This window comes from Elephantulus edwardii, unplaced genomic scaffold (assembly GCF_000299155.1).
Source record: "Elephantulus edwardii isolate Elephantulus edwardi_28Jun2011 unplaced genomic scaffold, EleEdw1.0 scaffold00088, whole genome shotgun sequence".
NCBI classification, from domain to species: Eukaryota; Metazoa; Chordata; class Mammalia; order Macroscelidea; family Macroscelididae; genus Elephantulus; species Elephantulus edwardii.
Window position 1 is genome coordinate 3,463,462 of NW_006399838.1, and position 21,269 is coordinate 3,484,730.

The 21,269-nt window shown below is 36.0% G+C and overlaps 1 protein-coding gene across 6 annotated transcripts in view; it reads right to left on the bottom strand.

Annotated features, from left to right (window-relative positions):
• NLGN1 (neuroligin 1) overlaps window positions 1–21,269 on the bottom strand; it is a 1,195,112-nt gene that overhangs the window by 634,770 nt on the left and 539,073 nt on the right. For 3 of the 6 annotated variants that reach the window (XM_006890338.1, XM_006890337.1, XM_006890342.1), the window contains 2 exons: window positions 11,123–11,182; window positions 2,999–3,151 (listed from right to left, as the gene is read on the bottom strand). In XM_006890338.1, the coding sequence (XP_006890400.1) occupies window positions 2,999–3,151; window positions 11,123–11,182 (213 nt within the window). The remainder of the gene's footprint in view (window positions 1–2,998; window positions 3,152–11,122; window positions 11,183–21,269) is intronic. The other 3 variants (XM_006890339.1, XM_006890340.1, XM_006890341.1) reach the window with 1 other exon arrangement.

Sequence of the window (21,269 nt, forward strand, 5' to 3'; positions counted from 1 at the left end):
ACAGCGTCCCTTTTCAGCAGGAAGTAGCTAAGAGAATATGCTGTCCCCTTTTCCTTATGAATCAGGGTGAAGTCTCTCTCAGTGAGGAGTGATAGGGAACGGCAAGGGACACACTGACAAAGGAGATTAATCAGAACTGGCTTTGACAAACACTGTGGCCATGGGACAATTAAAACAGACTTTCAAGGGGGGGGGAAGAGGAACGAACTGGGGGGGAGGGTAGAGAAAATAGTGCAACAATGAATGAACGGAAACCCAAAATCTCTGTAAATGTCCATTAAAATTAATACAGCTTAATTATAAAAAAAGGTGTCAAGGTTTCATTTTGAGGGTTAAGATGCCCAAGCTATGACAGTTTCAATTGCCTTATAAGCATACATAAGGTTAACTACTAATAGCGAAAACCAGATTAAAAAAAATACCTATTTGATTTCTGATGCTGGTAAAGCATACTGAATAATATAACGTGGGGTATATAATAATGTAATAATGGGTTTTATAATCTAGGATTGTTGTCTTTTCATTTACTACTAAAACAAGTCATGCAATTTTTCCATTTTGAGACGGCAAATTCACATCAACATTAACTGCACTACTGTTTCAGACATTTCCATATTTAAAAGGCTATCAGTCACTGGAAACAAACATTTCAAAATTAGCCAGTTTGTGTGTTTTTCCCCAAATGTTTTTCCTTTGTTTTAAATTGCTCAAAATACAATTCAAGGTTTTCTCTGATGAGGAACCACATTTTGATTTCTTAGAAATTGCCAATACTCTTCTAAGTGCAACCCTTAGTAGCAATACCTTTGAATCCCACCTCCAGGACACCTTAACTTACCTTGTTACCATTAAGTAACTTAATAACAACAAAAAGTCCTTAAGGTTTTTAGCAGCAGTTCACCTGATGTTCACAGATGTTCAAGTTCTAACAAATACTCTTAAAACTATTTGCCATTTAATTTCAAAATTGTACATTGCAAATCAGCCACTTGGACCACTTTACAACTATAGAAATTCAGAAAACAGGGGAAAAATCAATAAAAAGAAATAAGCCAACATTAATCAATATTAAATTTTAAGATAAAATGGGTGATGCATCACACATTCAAGTGTATTTGAAATAAATGTTCTGGGCATTTCATTTATCATTAATTAATTAATGTAAATAAATTTCTGACTACATGTATATTACAGAATAAAAATAACCAGAGCGCATCTATTCTGAACTAATGTTCAAAGACAGTGATAGCATTATATTACTAGCGCAGAGTTCTGTATTTCTTCACACTAAAAGGAAACCTTCAAAGGAAATGTTTTGGAACAGTAACACAGTTGTAGACTACAGGTTAAATTAGTAGCTGGCAGTGAAACCAGAAGAAACATTTAATATAGGGGAAGTCATCAACCATAAACCCTGTTTACCATATAGAGATTGAGCAGTTAATTATTTTTTGTTTTGTTTTGGTTTTTTGTTGTTTTTTTTTTTTTTTTTCAGTTGAATCTGCTTTGAAATCTAACTGTTCAGTGTGGAATTTAAAGATGGGATGTAGACAAGAATATAAGATTCTAAATGGACCTAATTCAAATCTTCACTATTTTGGAATATCTTAAATATGAAATAGGGAATATTTCCAATTACAAACTATCTGTAAAGAAATCTTTTTATGACCAACAGAAAGAAGTAACACTGAGTATAACTGAAAAATGTCCATAAAAAATACTCTTAAAACCATTTGCCATTTAATATCAAAATTATACACTGCAAATCAGTCACTTGGACTACTTTTCAAATATAGAAATTCAGAAAATAGGAGAAAAACAAATAAAACAAAAAAGCCAACATTAATCAGTATTAAAGACATTGAAGATACTTAAGAGTCTCATATCAAAACATACCATTAGAAACAAATGACAACATTAGGCATCTAAGAATTACTATGTATTTCCTTATATGGTTCCAAATATGCACTTTTCCTTAGTGGGAAAATAATCGTTCTTGTCCACTGAAATAATAAAACATGAGTAGACACTATGGCAAGATGAATATGTTCTCAAATAATTCAGACAGTATGTCCATAGTATCATCCACTCTCCTCCAAAATTAGAAATAAACCACAGGAAAAACATCAATTTTTGTGTTTCTAAAACATTTCCGTTTCTAAGACATTTGACCATCTAAAATGTTTCAGTATTTTTTTTCAATTTGGAGATTAGTATAAAGTTAATAATTATCATTAATAATACATAGGAAAAGCTATAATATTGAGAATAAAAATGTACATCTAAAAATAGTAAAAATATATTAAAGACCATAACTCATTTTTTCTTTTCTAAATATTTGGGAGAGGGAAATGAATAATGAATACATAATTAATTTAGGTCTCTGTCACGTTAAGAAGTCAATGCATGCTTTCAAATGAAATAATCTGTTCAAGAGACATTCAGATAAGATAGTCCTGATTATTACTGTATCAAATTTAAAACCAAAATCAAAACTCTATACCAAGCACAGCAATACTCAACAGAATATTCAGCAGCTACACATATTCTGGATGAGAAAATAAACTTGTTTCTCTAAGGCTATTGCAAGCCACAGGCAATTTTACAGCATTGTAAAAAAGACAAGTAGACGACGAAGAAATTTGTCCCGAGACTAACTCTTCTTTAGTAAGGCCCTTTCACAGTTCTATAAAGCCAAAGTGGAAGAACATTCCTCAACAGCAGAAAGGATACCTTCACCTTTTCATTTCAAATCTTAAAATAAACTTAAAACTTTAATATCTTAAAATCAACTTTGCCCTTGGGCACCAAACTTGAGAATATTCACAGAATATCTTGAAAATATCTCAAGGTTCAGCAATTATCAGACAGTAAAAAAAAAAAAAAATAGAGCAGCAAGACAGAAAAAAATAAGTTAAAAGAAACTACCATGCATATCATAGATTTGAGGTAGAAAAAAGAGAGGGAGAGAGCGCAAGAGAGAGAGAGGACTTCTTACCAAGTACCCCAAGTCGATAGTTGACTGTGATGACGATTACATTGCCATAACTTGCCAAGACACTCCCATCATATAAATTTCCAGTACCTTCCATATACGAACCACCGTGAATATACACCATCACCGGTTTAGGACCCCCACTGTCCCGAATATCTGAAAAACAAATAGTTGGCAATTGTTCTTATCCTCATAAAATACAAAAGGCAGCAGAGAATACATTTTCTACTGTGGGGACAAGAGGGCATGATAATAGTAGTTTAAATTGCTGCTTTTACAAAGCGTTTCTTAAGCAATTCAAATTAATAGATATTGGAGAAGAGACCAGTGGACATCTATAGTTTTCAACTTAATAATTTAAATGAAGTATTTACAAATTACATATTGAATTATGAAACTGAAAGCATTAAGAAGAGGTATAAACTTTAGTGCTTATTCAGTGATTCTTTAAGTGACAGTAAAATAATAGAAAGCCATTACTTTTTAGAGATGTTTTAGGCCTTTCCTGGAATTTAAGAACTTATAAAATAAATGTGTTGATACCACTGTTTAGTTAATAAAGCAAGCTGGGTTGGTTTTGGTTTGTTGTGGGTTTTATTTCAATTTCTCGTTTTTGTAAAGGTTTACAGCAAAGGTTGCATGATCATATGAAATCATTTATGCATATTTAGTACAAGAAGTCTCATTTCACTACTTAAGGACTGTTCAGATGAATGTTTAGGCAGTGGGGTCATAAAAATTTATGTTCCTAAGGTTGCATTTCAGGACTACAACTTAAAGGGTGCGGTCATTTAATCATTTCACATACTTTTATCATTTGGGAATAGAGGACAGACTAAATTTTATTCTTCCATTCAGTGTATTTAACTCTTCTCATTTCCACTTTGACTACATATTTTTAAGTTGGAAACATGAGGAAAAACAGACAGGTAAAGTGGAAAGGGCTGGAAATTAGAGTGTGTTAAAGTACTTTCTACAACTCCCAATTTAATGTAATGTATTTGTTTTACTAAGATACTCTCCACTTCCTAATAGTTAGCTCAATAAGGATCTGGGGAAAAAACATGTGGAAAAGGTGTAATCATTTTATACAATATTGGATTATTACTAATTTCTATCAAATATTCATAATTATTTCAGCAAATTTAGTTTAAGTAGAATGGAGATTGAAATACGACATATCATAAATATGGCTAATAAAATTTTAAAGATAATAACTGATATAATGATAATTATAATAGCTTATCTCATAATCTCCTTATATTCATAAATGAAAAAAATCAGTATATTTTTTTTTAAATGCCACTATTGAAAATTATTTTGCAAGCTTGCTTATTTTGTCTTCATGGCTTTTTTAATTTTCTTTCAAACTTAATTTTCCTGTATCTTTATGATTGAAGTGTTAGCTTTCAAATTGTACTAATACAACACAAACTTACTGAAAAAAAGTATTAATTAGTAGTAGCCCTACTGGTATTATTAACACAAAGACCAATGACAAAGACATTGTGAGGAAAGATTAAATACCAAACAATAGATTCCAGAAGCTCTTTTGAAGGTTATCTCCTGATTTTTCTTTGAAGAAATAGACTTGATAGGATTACTGAGAGTTTGGTTAGGCTTTTAATTTTCAATTTGTCTCTTCCAACTTTCAAAAGATGTTCACTCTTACCTAAGAATTTAATATGCTAAGTAATTCATCTCCTGAAATTTTTTTAATCTAATGATGTTCTGAAAATTTTCATTTTTCTCTTAAAGGAAACCTCTTGTGATAAATAGATGTCTTAAGGATTATTAACTATTAAAGTAAAACTGTTTTTTGAGTGGTTTCTCCTTTAATAATGAACTGATTTGTTGACATATTGTTTTCGGATCAAGAATTATACTCAACTTAGTTATTCAAACTTTCAAGTTAGGTAAACCTAGAGATAACTTTAGAAACATTTTAAAGTTGCTTTATTAACCCACTCCCTCCTCTTTCAATTTAAGCTCCCTCCTCTGCCAGAGTGTTTAGATGAGAAATGTATCATGTTTTAAGTTAATGGTACATGCTTTGATACAGACACTGCCAAGAAACATAGGTACATTTGGGAAGGAACTGTAAATGTATCTTCTAGAAATTTGGGAGGGAAAATGGCTCCTTTATAACAATTTGGGGACTCGTGGGTACATTAGACAAAAGATATTTTAAAGGTCAATCAAACCATATACCTTAAATTCCTGTTTGTTACACGCCTTTTAGTATCTTCTTTTTCAACTATGGCTGGCACTGAAGAGGCAGTAATAAATTATTAAAGTGAAATCATTAACTGACTGTTCACAGCAGACACTGTACTCTGCTAATTGTATGCTTCGAGGTGGCACAGAGGGAGGCTGTTTCAGAATTCTTCTTTAATTAAAATTACATAGAATTACAAAGCACCAACTGTGAACAGTAATGAAATCTTGGTAGAACCATTCTGTTCACCTGCAAACAATACAGGCCAGCATTGGGAAGACCTGCCACGTTTTATACCAAATAGAACAATGACAAAGACATTGTGAGGAAAGAATAAATATCGAACAATAGATTCCAGAAGCTCTTTTGAAGGTTATCTCCTGATTTTTCTTAGAAGAAATAGACTTGATAGGATTACTGAGAGTTTGGTTAGGCTTTTAATTTTCAGTTTGTCTCTTGCAACTTTCAAAAGATGTTCAGTCTTACCTGAGAATTTAATATACTAAGCAATTGATCTCCTGAAATTTTTTTGAAATCTAATGATGTTCTGAAAATTTTCATTTTTCTCTTAAAGGAAATCTCTTGTGATAAATAGATGTCTTAAGGAATATTAATTATTTAAGTAAGTAAAACTGCTTTTTATGTAAGAACCCTAAATATTGCTAAGAAACTTTGGGGATAACTAAATTTGTGCAATAGAACTCTGTGATGCTATCTTATCAGAAAGATTCATATTATTTTGTTTTTGATAGTGTTTTATCTAAAAGTTCATTTTAGAGTTTATTTTTCTGCGTCCTAATGGATTTTTCTTGATACCACTAGAAAATAAAAAGGAGCCCAAGTGCAGTTGGGTATAACATGTCAGGCTGCTTGCTGGAAGGTGGGTGGTTCATAGCCACCAGCCACAACTTGAGGGAAGGATGGGTAATCTCCTCTTACAAGGTTTTATGGTCATGGAAACCCAACTATGAGCTGCTGTGAGTTGGAATCTACTCAGAGGTGATGGTGTTCTTTTACTTTGTTTTGTTTTTAGCAGTAAATAGATGAAGTTTAAATATATATATGTATATATTTTAAAATATATATTTAAATATATGTTTTTAAATACACACACACACATATATATATATATATATATATGTATATATATATAAACTAGAATCTTTAAAAAAAAATGAACTAGGAGCTTTGGTGGGCTAGTAGCAAGACACTGAGCTACAATCCCAAAGGAAACAGTCTCCGTGGGAGAAGGATGGCAGCCTCCTCCTCTGTGATAACTGCTTCTGAAAACTTGCTGGAGGGTCAGCTATGGGTTGATTCTGTCTCTAGCATCCAAAACAACAACAAAAATATGTATAAACAGAATCTGTATATTAGATAGCCTACTGTTCACTTGAGGAATACTGAGGGCACAGTACTTCAGTGCTTGTCTATTAACTGAAAGTTCGATGGTTCAAAACTACCAGGTGACCAGCTAATGACATAAAGCTGTAAATATTTTCCACTTCGGGAATGAAATGGTGGCATTCTGTCCAAGAGATTCACGATGACTAGGGATTCAACTTGACAGAAGCAGGTAAAATGAGAACCATTGAACAAGATACAACAAGATATATCATTTAGTAATAACATCTATGGCAGAAGGACACAATTGTATTTCTAGTGAAAAAGATATTAAGTATCTTTTACTTATCCTTGCTGTTGTTGTTGTTGTTGCTGATTGCCTTTGAGTTGAGCAAGCTCATAGCGACCCCAAACGAAAGGCCTGGATTTATTTATTAGTGTCATTGTTGACTGACTTCAGTTAAGTATCTCCACTTAATCGAAACAGCATCTACTCATTTCACTAAAATAATAAAAATCCTCAAATACATTTAAAGACTGACAAATTCCAATATCAATATAATTCAAACATTCATAAAATATTTTCAAATGTTTTGGTTAGCTGCAGAGTTTCTTTATGCGTTGGTCAGCATGCAAGTCTCTGTAAATTTAGGGAACCAGGAAAGAGAAACACTGCTTTAATGAATGCTTTTCCTTGCTTTAATGAATGCTTTTCCTTGAAAATGCTCATGATAAAACTGTTGTCTTGTTCTGAGAATCCAAATTTTCAGCAGATGTAGCAAGTGTCAGTGGCTCTGAAGCAGTTAGGAGGCATTAGTCTGGGACAGACAATCAGGCTTTAGATGCCCCTTTGTCTTTCCTGACACTTGGCGGGGGTGTCATATGCCTTTCAGTGGATAATGACCCATAGCTGACCCTCCAGCAGCTTTTCAAAGACAGTAAATCCCAGGGAGGAGATTGTATCCTTTACCCACCGAGCAGCTGGATTTGAGCCACTCACCTTTGGGACTGCAGTGAAGTTTCTTTAGGCCATCAGAACTTCCTAAACAGTTAATTGACTGATTACTTGATTAAAGACACAGTAATAATTCTTAGTCACATAACTCGTTAAATGTGCCTGCCAGTTTCTTTTCATAGGAAGCATGGTTTTAACTGTACATGTTGCAAACTTGCAAGCTTTTCTAAATTTAAGGTTTTTGTTTTGTGAAAGACTGCTTCCATTAAATCCTTCTCTGATATCAAAAGACGTTCTGAGATAGTTTAATCTCAGTTATAGTTTAAAATCATCAAGAGAAATGTGGTCCAATGTGGGCTTATTAAACTGAATATAGCATAATTAAGGATACATTTTTAGTTTAAAAGTATATAAAAACATACAAGAGCAAATAGGTGGAGAAAAAGAACTCATAGCAAACGTCTGTGTTGGAAGCTATATCCCAGGGTAATTTGATAATATGACTGGCTGCTAATCTAAAGGCTACAAGTTGGGTCTATCGAGAGTGACCTGGAAAAAGGCCCAAGGACACATTTCTGAAAAAGCAGCTATTGGAAACGCTATGGAGCTCAATGCTACCCAGATAGAGTGGGTTTACCAGGAGTTGGAATCAACTCCAGGGCAATTTTCTTTTTTAAGTCTGATACAAAATTGGGTTTGAATAGTGTCCCTATTGAGGCCTCTGTAGTGGTTCAAATCCGCAAGCAGCCACTGACAGGCAGTTGGAGGCTCACCTACGAGGCAATCCTGGCTCGGGGTTGGCTTCAAGAAGGCAGCCCGCAGACTTTTGAAAATTTTGAAATGTTTCTTAATTTTCAAGATAAACAGTAAGAGTCCAATATGTTGCTTTGAAGCATTTTGACCACTTTAGAGCAAGGGTTATTGTTTTCTTTTTAATCGCAAAAATATAGATGTAAAGCATGCAGTTCTTTTTTCACTGTAATAAAGCACAAATGAGAAATTATTCTAATGAGTCTGTCTTAAAATTGGTCAGAGAATGAAGGACAGCAGAGACAGAGACACGAGCGCGCTCTGCGGGAAGACTTCCACCACTGTGTACAAGCGAGGGGCAGCTTCTCCTGGGTGTCTGAGGAAGCCTGTGGAAGCCAGGGGTGGGTAAGGCTACGCAAAAAGGAAGAAACACCTGGGCAGTGGGAAGTGATGACCAGTTATTGTGTTCCCAACCCACAGGGCTGCAGCTAGGAAGCCACCAGCTGCTCCACCAGTGAACTGGGAGATCTCCTTTTGTGTGATTTCCTTTGAAGTCCTGCTATGAGTTGGTTCTATCTCAAAGGCACCTACCAGTACATAACTAAGTAGGCTCCTGACAGAAGAGTCAATCAAGTGATTTAGATGAGCTGCTCTATGTCCAGAGATGTTGCCTCAAGTTTTGAGACAAATTCTATGTGGAAATTGGCCTCCAGTTTCCTTCACTCTGAAGTCAATAAAATATAAAGAAATTTAATATGCGGTGCTTAGAATTTTCAAGAAAGATTTTCGTTCTTTTTCTTTCCCTGAGGGTTATGTGAATGTAACTGTCCTGCATTCTAGATAATTATCAAAAACATCATAGTAAAATGGAGTCACCTTGAATTGATTGCTTTGACATTCCACACTTTTGATTATTTAAAAATGGTCCTTGATTTTATAACTCCTCTGGGTAGTACTCAACATAAACACTACTGCCGTTTAAAATAAGGGTTTAGGATATGATAAATGGTAAATGTGCTTCAAAGTAAGTCTATAAAATAAATTTGTGTCTATATGGTTTCGTTAGCTATGGTAACTCAGAGGTATCCTTTGCGAACCTGTAAAACGTCTTACTGTGTGCTTTTTATCATAGGAAGGAGAATCACTTCGCATTAGCCATCGAAACATTTTCGTTTTAAATAGGAAAATAATAACGCATATGAACACTATGCCTACACTTGAAAAATCTCAAGTTTAAGATGCTACACACTGAATGATCCTTGAACTCAGCTCCTATTAATGTAAAAAAAACATCAATTAGTTAAAGACTCTGAAAGGACTCAGGAAATCCCAAGTCCCAGTCAGAAGCAATCTTCTTTAGAGTATTGGAAGCAGAAACCCACCTTCTTTAAAGTTGATAGCTATCGTAAATGTGTTCAATACTTCAAATCTCCAACAAGTTGTCAAATCAAGAAATTATCATCTTTATTTTGGTATTATACATTAGTTTTAGCTATTTAACATTCAAAATTATAACTTCAAGGTAGTTATAATGATTTATTTCAAATATTCATGATGTCTTTGTTTTAATGTTTAATTCACTGCTGGGCTTCATAGAACATGAATTTTTCATCAAATGTCAGAAAGAACATTTTATCAAAATAATTCTTAAATGTTATAAAAATACTAAAATAATATATCATTTTAAATTTTTTAAAACACCACATTGTTTCTATGATTTAATTTTCTACTAGAGTTTATGAAAAGTGACTTAATGAAAATCATACACTTGTTGCGTAAAAATTTATTCCTGTGTACTTTCCTTGCAATTCATAGAACTAATGCTTTTTATTGCATCAATCAAGATAGTGTTAGTTTGGAAAACCTTTCTTATAACATTATTCTTCCTTTAAGAAATTTAGTTTCTAGAATTCTGGGAATTGTTTTTAAACTTGGGATTAAAGTCTATAGTAATCATAACTATAAAAATCCAATCCACAGACCTATTTAAACTACAATTTAATGGCACTCAACAGAATGAGAAATGTCAACTTAGTCTAGTGAATCATTATATTTATAAACAAAAATCAGAATTATATGTCAGAAAGCTAGAAAGATCAATTTTTATATTAATGAAGTAGGAAATATTTTATAGTTTAAAGTTGATGAAAATAGTTTCAAAATAGGAAAATTTGTCAATCTTGGAGATATTGTCCCTTTGAAATGAAAAAATATTTTATTATTTTTGTTAAAAAAATACCTGTACTCAATGGCAAAAGTGCCATTATATGTTTATAATTGTGTAGGTGCACTGTCTTTTCTTCTCAATATAATTTCATTTCTGTAATATTTGATCAAACCAATAGAAAATAATATTTTTTACTAGAAAATAAATTGTTTAAGAAATACTTTATAGCAGCTTTTAGCTGGTCTTTCATTTTACTAGGTGTGGAGTCCTTTAAAACAAATATCAAATGTAAAAAGATAACACATCTTGGTTTGGGTAAAATGTTTACATAGATTAGAAAACATGCAAAATGGTTACAGAGAGACTACAAGGGAGAGGTTGTTAGTTCAAAGAATATGGACAAATTGCGGTCAAAACGTGGGATGAAACATATCAAAAGTCAGTTCAAGAAAACAACAAAAAAAATGCCCCTCTTTCAAACTTTCATGTTTGGCATCAAACTGTAAAACTTAACATTCAGTTTAAAAAAAAATTAAAAATATGTACTTATGTAACAACAAGCAGGAAGACAAAACACATCAAAAACGGGAATTCAAAACAACTCTTCAAAAAAAGACAAGAAGTGAAAAAATAGGGGTGGATAAAGTGATTGAGGCCCTTGTCATGCAAATAGATTTGGTGGGGAAAAAATACCTTCATCTTCAGCGCCATCATTATCCCCTAAATCATCTGTCTGTTTCTTTGTAAGGGGACCTAGGATTGAGAAGGAGAAATGGAGGGGAAAAAAAGACAATTCAAGAATAAACAAGACTGAGGGCAAAAATTCATTGTAAACATTAAAATTCTCAAGGATTTTCCAAAAAGAATGAAAAAGTGATTATGTCAAAGTGGACTATCGATTTTGTTGTTTGGTTTTGGGGTTTGTTTGTTTGTTTTTTTAAAAAAGACTCCTTCTCCCAAAATACCTTATAGAAAATCTTCTTCACGAATGAATCCAATATTAAAAAAAAAGCAAAACCCAACACATAATGGTTTGGAATGCAAGTTATAAACAAAGGAATTTATTTTTCCCCAATATCCACTACATATTAAAAGTAAACCACTTCATGAGCTGAATGAACTTACTTTACTCTATGGCTTTTCTAATTTTAATTGGTAGCAATAATGAAGAAAGTAGTCACATGCATTTTTTAATCTGAGACAAGATTGGAAAAACAGAAATTTAAATATTCTGGAGTGTTCTTTTTCTATCTTGTTTTGCTAAGAATATTACTATTTTTCTAGCATAAATTTATAAAAAACATCTGATTTTAAAATTGTGACATTTTAAAATTACTTGTCATCACACAAATATTTCCCTTTTTGTTTTTACTGAAATACTGGTTATAAGCTTAAGAGATTTGCAACCTGGACAAATGCATCATAGTTAATCTTACCACTTGGCACCAGAAAGATACCATCAGTGGAAGTCAGTGTTCAGATATTAAGGCAGTTACAGGGGCATGGCTTATACTTCAAAATCATCTTGGCAATGTCATGAAATCATGTCTTAATGCAATTTCATGCCCAGTATAGTTAGTTATTTATAATGGGATCATGTTTTAGAAAAATAATTCTATTAAAACACTGTGAATATTTAATCAATGTTTTATTATACTTCACAATGCTAATTTCCTAAAATAAAGAAGCAAACCAAAGAGGAACGTCAGAAGCCACATGAAAGTAATTTTCAATGTCACGTAATTGACAGCCCCAGCACACGAAAACATAAGTTCCACAGCTCGGTCTGTTCCACAACTGTTTAATTTCTCTGACATTTCAAAATGTTCATGCAAAAAGCAGTTGTTACAAACACAGAACGCCCAAGTTAAGAACTGGCAACGGCAGCAAGCAAGGAGGGTTTGGCCATGCACAAAATAACAGCCATAGAAGAAGAGGGGAGGAGGAAGATCCAGTCATAAGCTGATTTCAATTCTCTAAATAGTCAAGAAGCAGGCATGAACTCTAAGCACAGGTCAGAGAGAAGGACTGTTTAACCTTGTGACAAAGATCTCTTAGCCTTTGCAGTCACTACCTCCTGTGCATGACATGTGTCATTCAAGACTGCATCTACTACCAAAATCTTAAAGGAATTAGAAACATCATCCCCCAAAAAACACAAGGGGGAAAAATACCCTAAACAACACTGAGAAGTAATGTCACTATGTTTCATGAGCTCAGACAGACAGCTTTGAAAAAGAAAAGGACTGCCAAGGACCAAGACTGGAAATGCAGAAATTGATGATGTAATTGGAGGAATCTGGTGACCACCTTCCTAGTAATGTCATGGTTTCAAAGATTTCCAAATATTGACTGGAAAATCGCACACAGCAAATGAAATAATATCATTTTATAGTGAAACATGCAGCAATTGGTCCATTCAGAGGAGTTATAGATGAACACAATAGTTCATATTTATTGGTGCTCAGCTCCATGGTCAAAATAGTCTGCTTTTCTTTAATATGTTCTGTTCAAATGCAAAAAGTATCCTTACAATAATTTGGTGTTCATAAAATAATGTTGCTGCATTTCTGAATAAAGTATTTTAAATTTTCTGGATTTGAAATATCTTCAGTTTTAACAATAAACTCAAAATTTGCATGATTTTCTTTCTCTAAGATTACCTAAAGGAATAAAGTAATAGGTGTCAGCAGATATGTTTTCTTGTATTTCCAGAAGCTCTGGTGACCTAGTGGTAAGAATCCGTGCTGCAATCCAGAAGGCACAGGGTTTGAATCCACCAGCTGCTCTGCAGAAGAAGGATGGGCAATCTCCTCCTTCCTTGCCTTTACCTGCCTCTGAAAACCTGCTGGAAGGTCAGCTATGGGTCGGTTCCCACTCGATGGCACTCAACAACAACATATAGAAAAATTAGGTTTTATTTACTCAATATCACAAAACAGAATTAGCACAGTTGTTGCTGTGTTGAAGCTGGGTGTCACTGAGTTGACTAATATTTACAGTGACCCTACGGACAGCAGATCGGAAGCCTGCACCGCCCTCCCTCTGCCATGCCAGAGTCCACTGTTACAACCACTCTGTTACTTGTTACTCATTGCTGCCCAAGCTGTTATTTGCTTTCCAGTTTTAGTTCAATTACTGAATTTGTACAATTTTTGCTATAGTAAGACAACACTCATTTGAGCAGATGGAGGGTCTGGTGGCTTCGTGAGTATTGGTGTCATTCACCAGAGATTCAAAACTGATCCGTAGCTGACCCTCTGTCAGATTTTCTCAAGCAGTAAATTGCACAGGAGGAGACTGCCTACCTCTCTCCTGTGGATTTGAATTGTGTGTCTTCAGGATTGCAGCATAAGACCACTAGGCCATGACTGCTCCCTAAAGCAAAGGAAGTTAGTTCTAATCTGCTAGTTGCCCTGAGAGAGAAGGATGGACAATCTTTTCTGTACAATTTACAGCTTCTGAAAACCCACTGAAAAGGCAGCAATGAGTTGGTTCCAATTTGACAGCAATTAGTTGGCGGGCAGGAATATGAGCAGAACAATATTTTGCTGAATCTTTTTTTTTTTTGTTAAATGTATCAACACTCTTGGCATCAGTAGCCAGGAAATTAAAAGATGAATTACATTGGGAAAGACTGCTGTCAGAGACATCTCCAAAGTACTGAGGAGGAATGATGTCATTCTGGAGACTAAGGTGTGCCTGACACAGGCCATGGTCTTTGCCATTACTTGCTATGCATCAGAAAGCTGGACAATGACCAGGGGTGATAGAAGGAGAATCGATGCCTTTGAGCTGTGGTGCTGGAGAAGAGTACTGAATATACCATGGACTGCTAAGAGAATGATCAAGTTTGTCCGAGAGGGTGAAGCCAGGCTGCTCCTTGGAGGCAAGGATTCTGAAGCTTCATCTTACATACTTTGGACATGTTGCAAGGAGGGACCAGTCCTTGGAGAGGGATGTCATGCTTGGGAGTGTGGAGGGGTGGCACAGGAGAGGAAGAACGTCAATGAGGTGGATTGATTCAGTGACTGGAGTCATGAGGGTGGGTGTGTCAGAGGCAGTGAGATTGGCACACGATAGAGCAGGGTTTAGGGTTGTTGAACATATGGTCACTATGAGTCGCAAGCGACTCAATGGCACATAACAACAACAACAAATAGAATACACAAACTATAGGGAATGATACTGTGTGCATTATCTACTCCCACCAAGCTGATCCAGACTCTGCAATCCCGGGTATGTCAGAGTAGAGCTGTGTTTCACAGAATCTCAGTGGTTCCCTCACCCTCTCGCCCCGAGAAAAATCTTCAGACCTTTCTCCCAGGTGCCTCTGGATGGACTTCAACTTCCACCTTTTCAGTTAGCAGTACAGTTCACTAATCTATTGACCCCTGAGCACACCTTAGAAGAGGGATTTTCTTATATGCATTTTCTTCTTGGATAGAAGAGTTGGCTAAGCTTTTTGGGGAATTTAGTTGTTAGTCCATTTGCTATTTTGAGAAGCTGCATTATCTTTTCACTGCTATGTGAAAGGGTGCCTTTTACTGTAATAAATGCAAAAAGATAGAAACACAAATAGACATTGAAAAAATATATAGAAAAATGTGGTTTAGCCCTGTAAATACGTAAGAGCTGCATTATCCTAGAGGAACATTCGGTAGAGAGTTCTCCCACCTAAATGATTTTACTTACTGAATGCTAAGTAAAACCTTATTACAGATGATAGGAAATTGCTCCCACAGTGTGGGTTCCAGCACTATTTTAGTGATTTTAGCATAACGAAATTTTCTAAGCATCAAGAATTTTCTACACATCTGATTTTTTAAAGTTCCCTGGGAAGAGGAGGGCTGATAGCTGTTTCTGGCAAAACTGATTATAAGAAGAAGGAAAACAGATTTCCTTTATCTCTTATGCCTAAAGGCTCTGAGAATAATAATCTGAGAGAGTTATGGGCTGCAGGTTGAGAAACTCAACATTGATTTTTCTGAGGAAGCCTCAGAAGAGTTGGCATGTGCTTCTGGGTTGTAGAAACAGAGCCCACACGGTCTCTAGGCTTCTTACTCCCAACAGGAAGCAAATCAGCATGCTGCCTTGAGCTCTCGTCTTCCCTAAGACAGCAGCAGCTCTTTTCTTTACCTGTGCTAAAATACATTGCATGTGATAGAACTATTGAAGCTGAAAATGATAAAGAGAAAGAAAATATTGCCAGAAGTAATTAGCACTTACTATCAAAAGTCCACAACTCAATCCAATTTCTTGTCCTCAAGGCTGAACCATCTCCAAGCTGCCTGTGCCTTGGGGAGTTGGCCTGTCCTTCCCTCCCTGAGCCTTTGGTGGGTTTGAAATGCCAGAAAAGTGTCCCTTTTGGAGAGCAGTGCAACTCCCTATGGACAAGCCCACAAGACACTGCACATATTCTTGTAAATCCAGCCGCATGATTTCAAAAAACAATTGGATATTTATCTTTCAAACAAAAATAAGTCACTAAAATCATTCCAGTAAGAGACTATGCTTCCTTTAAACTTGAAATCCTGCCTTTTCAATGCCAACCACTTAAATGACTAACAGCATCGAAAAAAAAAACAAATCAACAACCAACCAAAACCCGAATGAGACCTCTAAACACAGAGTGGAGAAGAGATTTATTCTACCTGGAAACTCTGTAAGGTCTGTCCTCCCTAGAGAAAGTGCACATAACTCTCATCAGAGTTAATAGGAAAGGAGACCCTATGTCATTTTCAAAGGGAGTGCAAGTAATTACTATGCTTTATACCTCTCACTGGCATTGCATTCAGTTCTGAAACAATAGAACTACCAAAGGTAAACGAAACTCCTGACCAGGAACTTCGAACCCATTTAATCCCAAAATAGTTTCTTAGTCATTAACTTAAGCATAAGTCAAAGCACTGGCCTTTGCAAAGGATTTAGAACGCATTCTCACCTTTCAGAAGCTGACCACAGTTCTTTTTATTTTTTTTTAAAAGGGAATAAAAATATCAGCATTTCCTTGTAGTTAACTAGAGAATAATTATGTGCTCTGAAATAATTACTATCCACCCATATTAATGCTGCTTTTTATCATTCTCTTTGATGAAGGGCTAATATACTTTAGGTCTCAAACACATTAGAAGTGATTATAAATTCCTTCATTATGGGTTCAATTCAGCAGAAATGATCTGTACTTTGTGTCATGCACATCTGCAAAAGGCAAGTAGGTTGAGGGTATTATTAGCTCCTAACTTAGAAAGCTGGCCATGAGAAATGTGTCCTTCAAACAGGAATAAGTCTTTGAAATGTTCAGAATTATTTAAAGTCCCTGGCTTTAGTCAATCCCACCAAAGTAGACTTAGAAATCCTGTATAATGACTTGCTCTCATTCCCCATCTCTTTACCAGCAGCCTTTGAGGTAAGCTTACTCAAGAATTCTTGGGACCGTTTTCACAGAATGGAAACATTTTAAAGCACTCCAGTGGCTTAGTGGATAGAGTGTTGTGCCAACAATCCAAAGACAAGTAGTTCAAATCCACCAGGTGCTCTGCAGAAGATGTGGAATCACTTCCTGAGAAAATTACAGCCTCTGAAAACGCACAGGAGGGTCAGCCATGGGTCAGTTCCAACCTCGTGGCAATGAGTTTGGAATAATTTAGAAAAATCGCCACTGTTGTACTGGAACAGTTAATTAGAGGTAGGCTGTGTTTCCACCTATGAAGTCACTTGAGACAAAATTTTATTTCTAAGATTTGAATCAAGATATGAAAAATCCAACTATGACCATGCTATCTGTAGTGAAGTTCCAGAATTTGGTTCATTTTAAATGGCAACCACAGTATATTAATATATTTTCATTTTTGTCACATATATAAAAATGCACCAACTTAAGAAATAATATATTGAAACAATTCATTTCATTGTAAAGTTACTGATCGTCTATTCTTCGAAATTTCACCAAAAGATTATTTTGAACTGTAATAAACATCTCAATGACGGAAAGTGAGTGGTTTAGAAAGATAGGAAGCCTTTTGACACGACTCTCTTTAAGGCTGGGGAGGGAGTGCTGGCGTCTTGGTCCTTATGGAGCTGCGAACCCACAGGAGACAGCTCTCTGCTGGTTTCAATCTACCAACAGCTCTGGGACAGGAGAAGGGGCGATCCCTGCCTGTGTGATCTGCAGCATCTCAAACCCAAACGGGTGCCAGCGATGGCTGGACAGCAAAGAGAGGAGAAGCCGAAGGATATGGTGAGCGGATATAACCTAACAATACAGAGTCAAGATCTAATTCCAGGGCACACACATGTCTTTCCTGACTTTAAAACATGTAGTGCTTTCTGCGTCTGTTCATACGATGGCTTGTCGACCTTTGCAAGCACAATTAAGTGTTCTAAAACGTTCTCATTCTTTTCACTCCTATCCATAGTTTATTATGTTACCCACACTCAAATGACTTATATAATCAATAAGGCATAACTCAACACCTTTCTGTTATTCTCTCCTTTGGGCCAAGATCCAGCTGGCATCAGCAACGGTATTCCTCTCCCTGAGATGCAGACTTTTCTGAATCAAGCTTAGACTTCCTGCAGCTCCTCGTCAGGGCAATGCTCCGTGTGCTTTTGTGTTATCTTCATAAAGATTTTGCTTTCATGTAATATGAATTGCATTGTGCAAGGAAACACTGCATGGTTCAAAATCAGAAAAGCAATGTGTCAGGGATATTTCCTGTCTCCATACCTTTTCAATCTGTATGCAGAGCAGATCATTAAAAAGGCTGGATTTTATAAGGAGGAATGTGGCATCTGGATTGGAGAAGACTCATTAACAACCTGTGTTATGCAGATGACATAACCTTACTTGTTGAAACTGAGGAGGACCTGAAGTATGTGCTGCAGAGGGTCAGGGACTGTAGTTTGCAAAATGGATTGAAGCTTAATATCAAGAAGATGAAAATTCTAACCACTGGGCCAATTGGCAGCCTCATGACAGATGGGGAAGAGGTTGAGATTGTTAACAGTTTTAGCTTAGTTATTTCCACAATCAACATTCTTAGCACCAGTCATCAGGATATCAAAAGATAGATTGCATTAAAAAAAATCTGCTGTCAGGGACCTTTCCAGAATACAGAAAAGAAAGAATGTCAGCTTAGAGACCAAAATGTCCCTGATTCAGGCCAAAGTCTTCACAATCACTTGCTCTATACATCAGAAAGCTGGATAATGACCAAGGATGACAGAAAAAAGAATTGATGCCTTTGCCTTGTGGTACTGGAGAAGAGTATTGAACATACCCTGGACTGTCAAGAGAATTAACAGGTCTGTCCTGGAGAGGGTGGAACCAAGCTGCTTCTAGGAGGCAAGGCTTTTGAGACTCCGTCTCACATACTTTGAGCATGTAGCCAGGAGGGGCCAGTCTTTGGAGAAGAACATGTTTGGAAGGGTGGAAGGACAGCACAGGTGAGGAAGACCTTGGATAAGAGGGACTGACACACTAACTGGGGTAATGAGAGTAGGTGTGTCAGAGACAGTGAGATGGGCTCAGGGTAGAGCAGGGTTCAGAACTATTGTGCACAGAGTCACTGTGAGTTATAGATGGCACAGAACAACAACAGTTTCTAGGTCTGTCGGATCACCTTTCTTTGGAGTGGACATCAGTATGGGTCTCTTCCATTGGGTTCTACCAAACTGTTTGCCACAGGTAAATGAGAACATTCAGGGAAACATCCATTTGTTGAACCACCCTAGTTGGCATACTATTAATTCTTGGAGCTTTTTTCATTTCCCCCCAAAGCTTTCACTTATTCCTTAAAATGGTTGAGTGTCAATCAATCACTTTTGATACAATGACCCTATTTGTTCCTGTCATACTTTTTTTATGTTGCTTCTGGCATCACCTAATATTTTGGCATTGAGTCCTTCAGTATTACAACTCAAGGCAAGCATTTTCTCTTCAGTTCCTTCAGTTTGAGAAAGGTGAAGAATGTTTTTCCCCGTTAGTTTTCTAATGCTGATTTAACACTATGAGTTGTCTTCTCACACTGTACTTTAAAATATTCTTTTCCATCCTCTTACTGCATCAAACCATCTTAACTTTGAAGAGCAAACTGAAGATATTTTTTTCACTATTCAAATTGTATGCTGAACAAATAATCAAAAAAGTTGGACTGTATGAAGAAATAGGCTAGTGAAAATAGGAAGAAAACTCATTTACAATGTGTGATATTTAGATAGCACAAACCGTTATGTTTTATGCACACAAAATAGAAGTCTCATAGACTCAAAGCATTTATAAACAAAGCTCAAAGACTGTAGCCTTTACTATAGATTCCACTTCAGCATCAAGGAAACAAAATTCCTCACAACTGGGCTAATATTGAAAAGCATGATAAATAGAGAAATGATTGAATTGTCAAATACTTCATTTTACTTAGATCAACAATCAACACTCCCAAAAAGCAGCAGTCAGAAAATGAACCAGTGTATGTTCTAAAAAGACGAATGATGTTGTTATTGGATCCTGTCAAATCAAGCACTACTCATTGTGACCCTATGAACAGTAGGCCTGAATCGTGTCCTATCCTGTGCTGTCCCTATCCCCGACACATTTGAGTTCATGTTGCAGTCATTGTGTCAATCTATCCTATTGGGGGCCTTCCTACCCATGCATGGTATCCCTTTCCAAAGAATGGTCTCTCCTAACAAGAGGCCTGTCGTACATGAGATGGAGCTGCATCGTCCTTGCCTTCGAGGAGAACTCTGGCTGCATACTATCCAAGATATATCTGTTTACTATTTTGACAGTCCAGGGAACATTCACTGCTCTTCTCCAACACCACAACTCAAAGACATCAATTCTTCTTCTGCCATCCCTATTCACGGTTCGGTTCTCAGGCACATAGCAAGTGTTCACAATGACCTAAATGAGGCATACTTTAGTCTTCAACTTGACATCATTACTCTTCAGTATTCTGCAGATATCCCTGACAGTGGACTCGCCCAATGTCTCCTCATCTCCTGACTGCTGGTACCAAGTGTGTTGATTATTGATCCAAGCAAGATAAAGTCACTGTCAACTTCAATCTTTCAACCATCTATTATGATACTGCTTATTGGCCCAGTGGGTAAGGATCCTTATTTTCTTGATGCTGAAACATGACATATAACAAAGGCTGTAGGACTAGATCTTCTGCAGCAAGTGAATCAAGTCCTCCTCGCATTCAGCAAACAAAGGATGTGAGAAAATTTGTTGCCAAAAACTTTATTAAACTATTAAAAAGCAAGGATGTAACTTTAAGGATTAAGGTGCCTGTGACTTAAGCCATGCAGCTTTATATACATGTGAAAGTTGAATAAGGAATGAGCGAATAAGGAAGACTAACAAAGAATCAATGCCTCTGAAAAGTGGTGTTACCAGATAATATATTATAATAATATGAATTAACAACCACCAACAACAAAAAAAAAACAAACAAATATGTTTTGTAGGAAGTACACCAAGAAGGTTCCTTTGAAGAAAGGATGGCCAGACTTCATCTATTCTTTGAGCATGTGATTAGCAGGACCCATCTTCTGACGACAGACATCATTCTTGGCAAAGTCAGTGAAAAAAAAACAGAAGACCTTCAACGAGATGAATATAAATGATGAGTGTAAAAACAAATGAGCGTAAGTACAGAAGTAAGGACTGCACACTGTACACAGGGTCATTACGGGTTGGAATTGACCCAGCAGCACTGGGCGGTTCTGAGTTGTGGTGGCGTATCTCATTGTATGTTTGATTGTTAATGGAAAAGTCAACACTTGGAATTCACAAGCCGCTCGTGGAAGAAACATATACAGTCATCTCTTG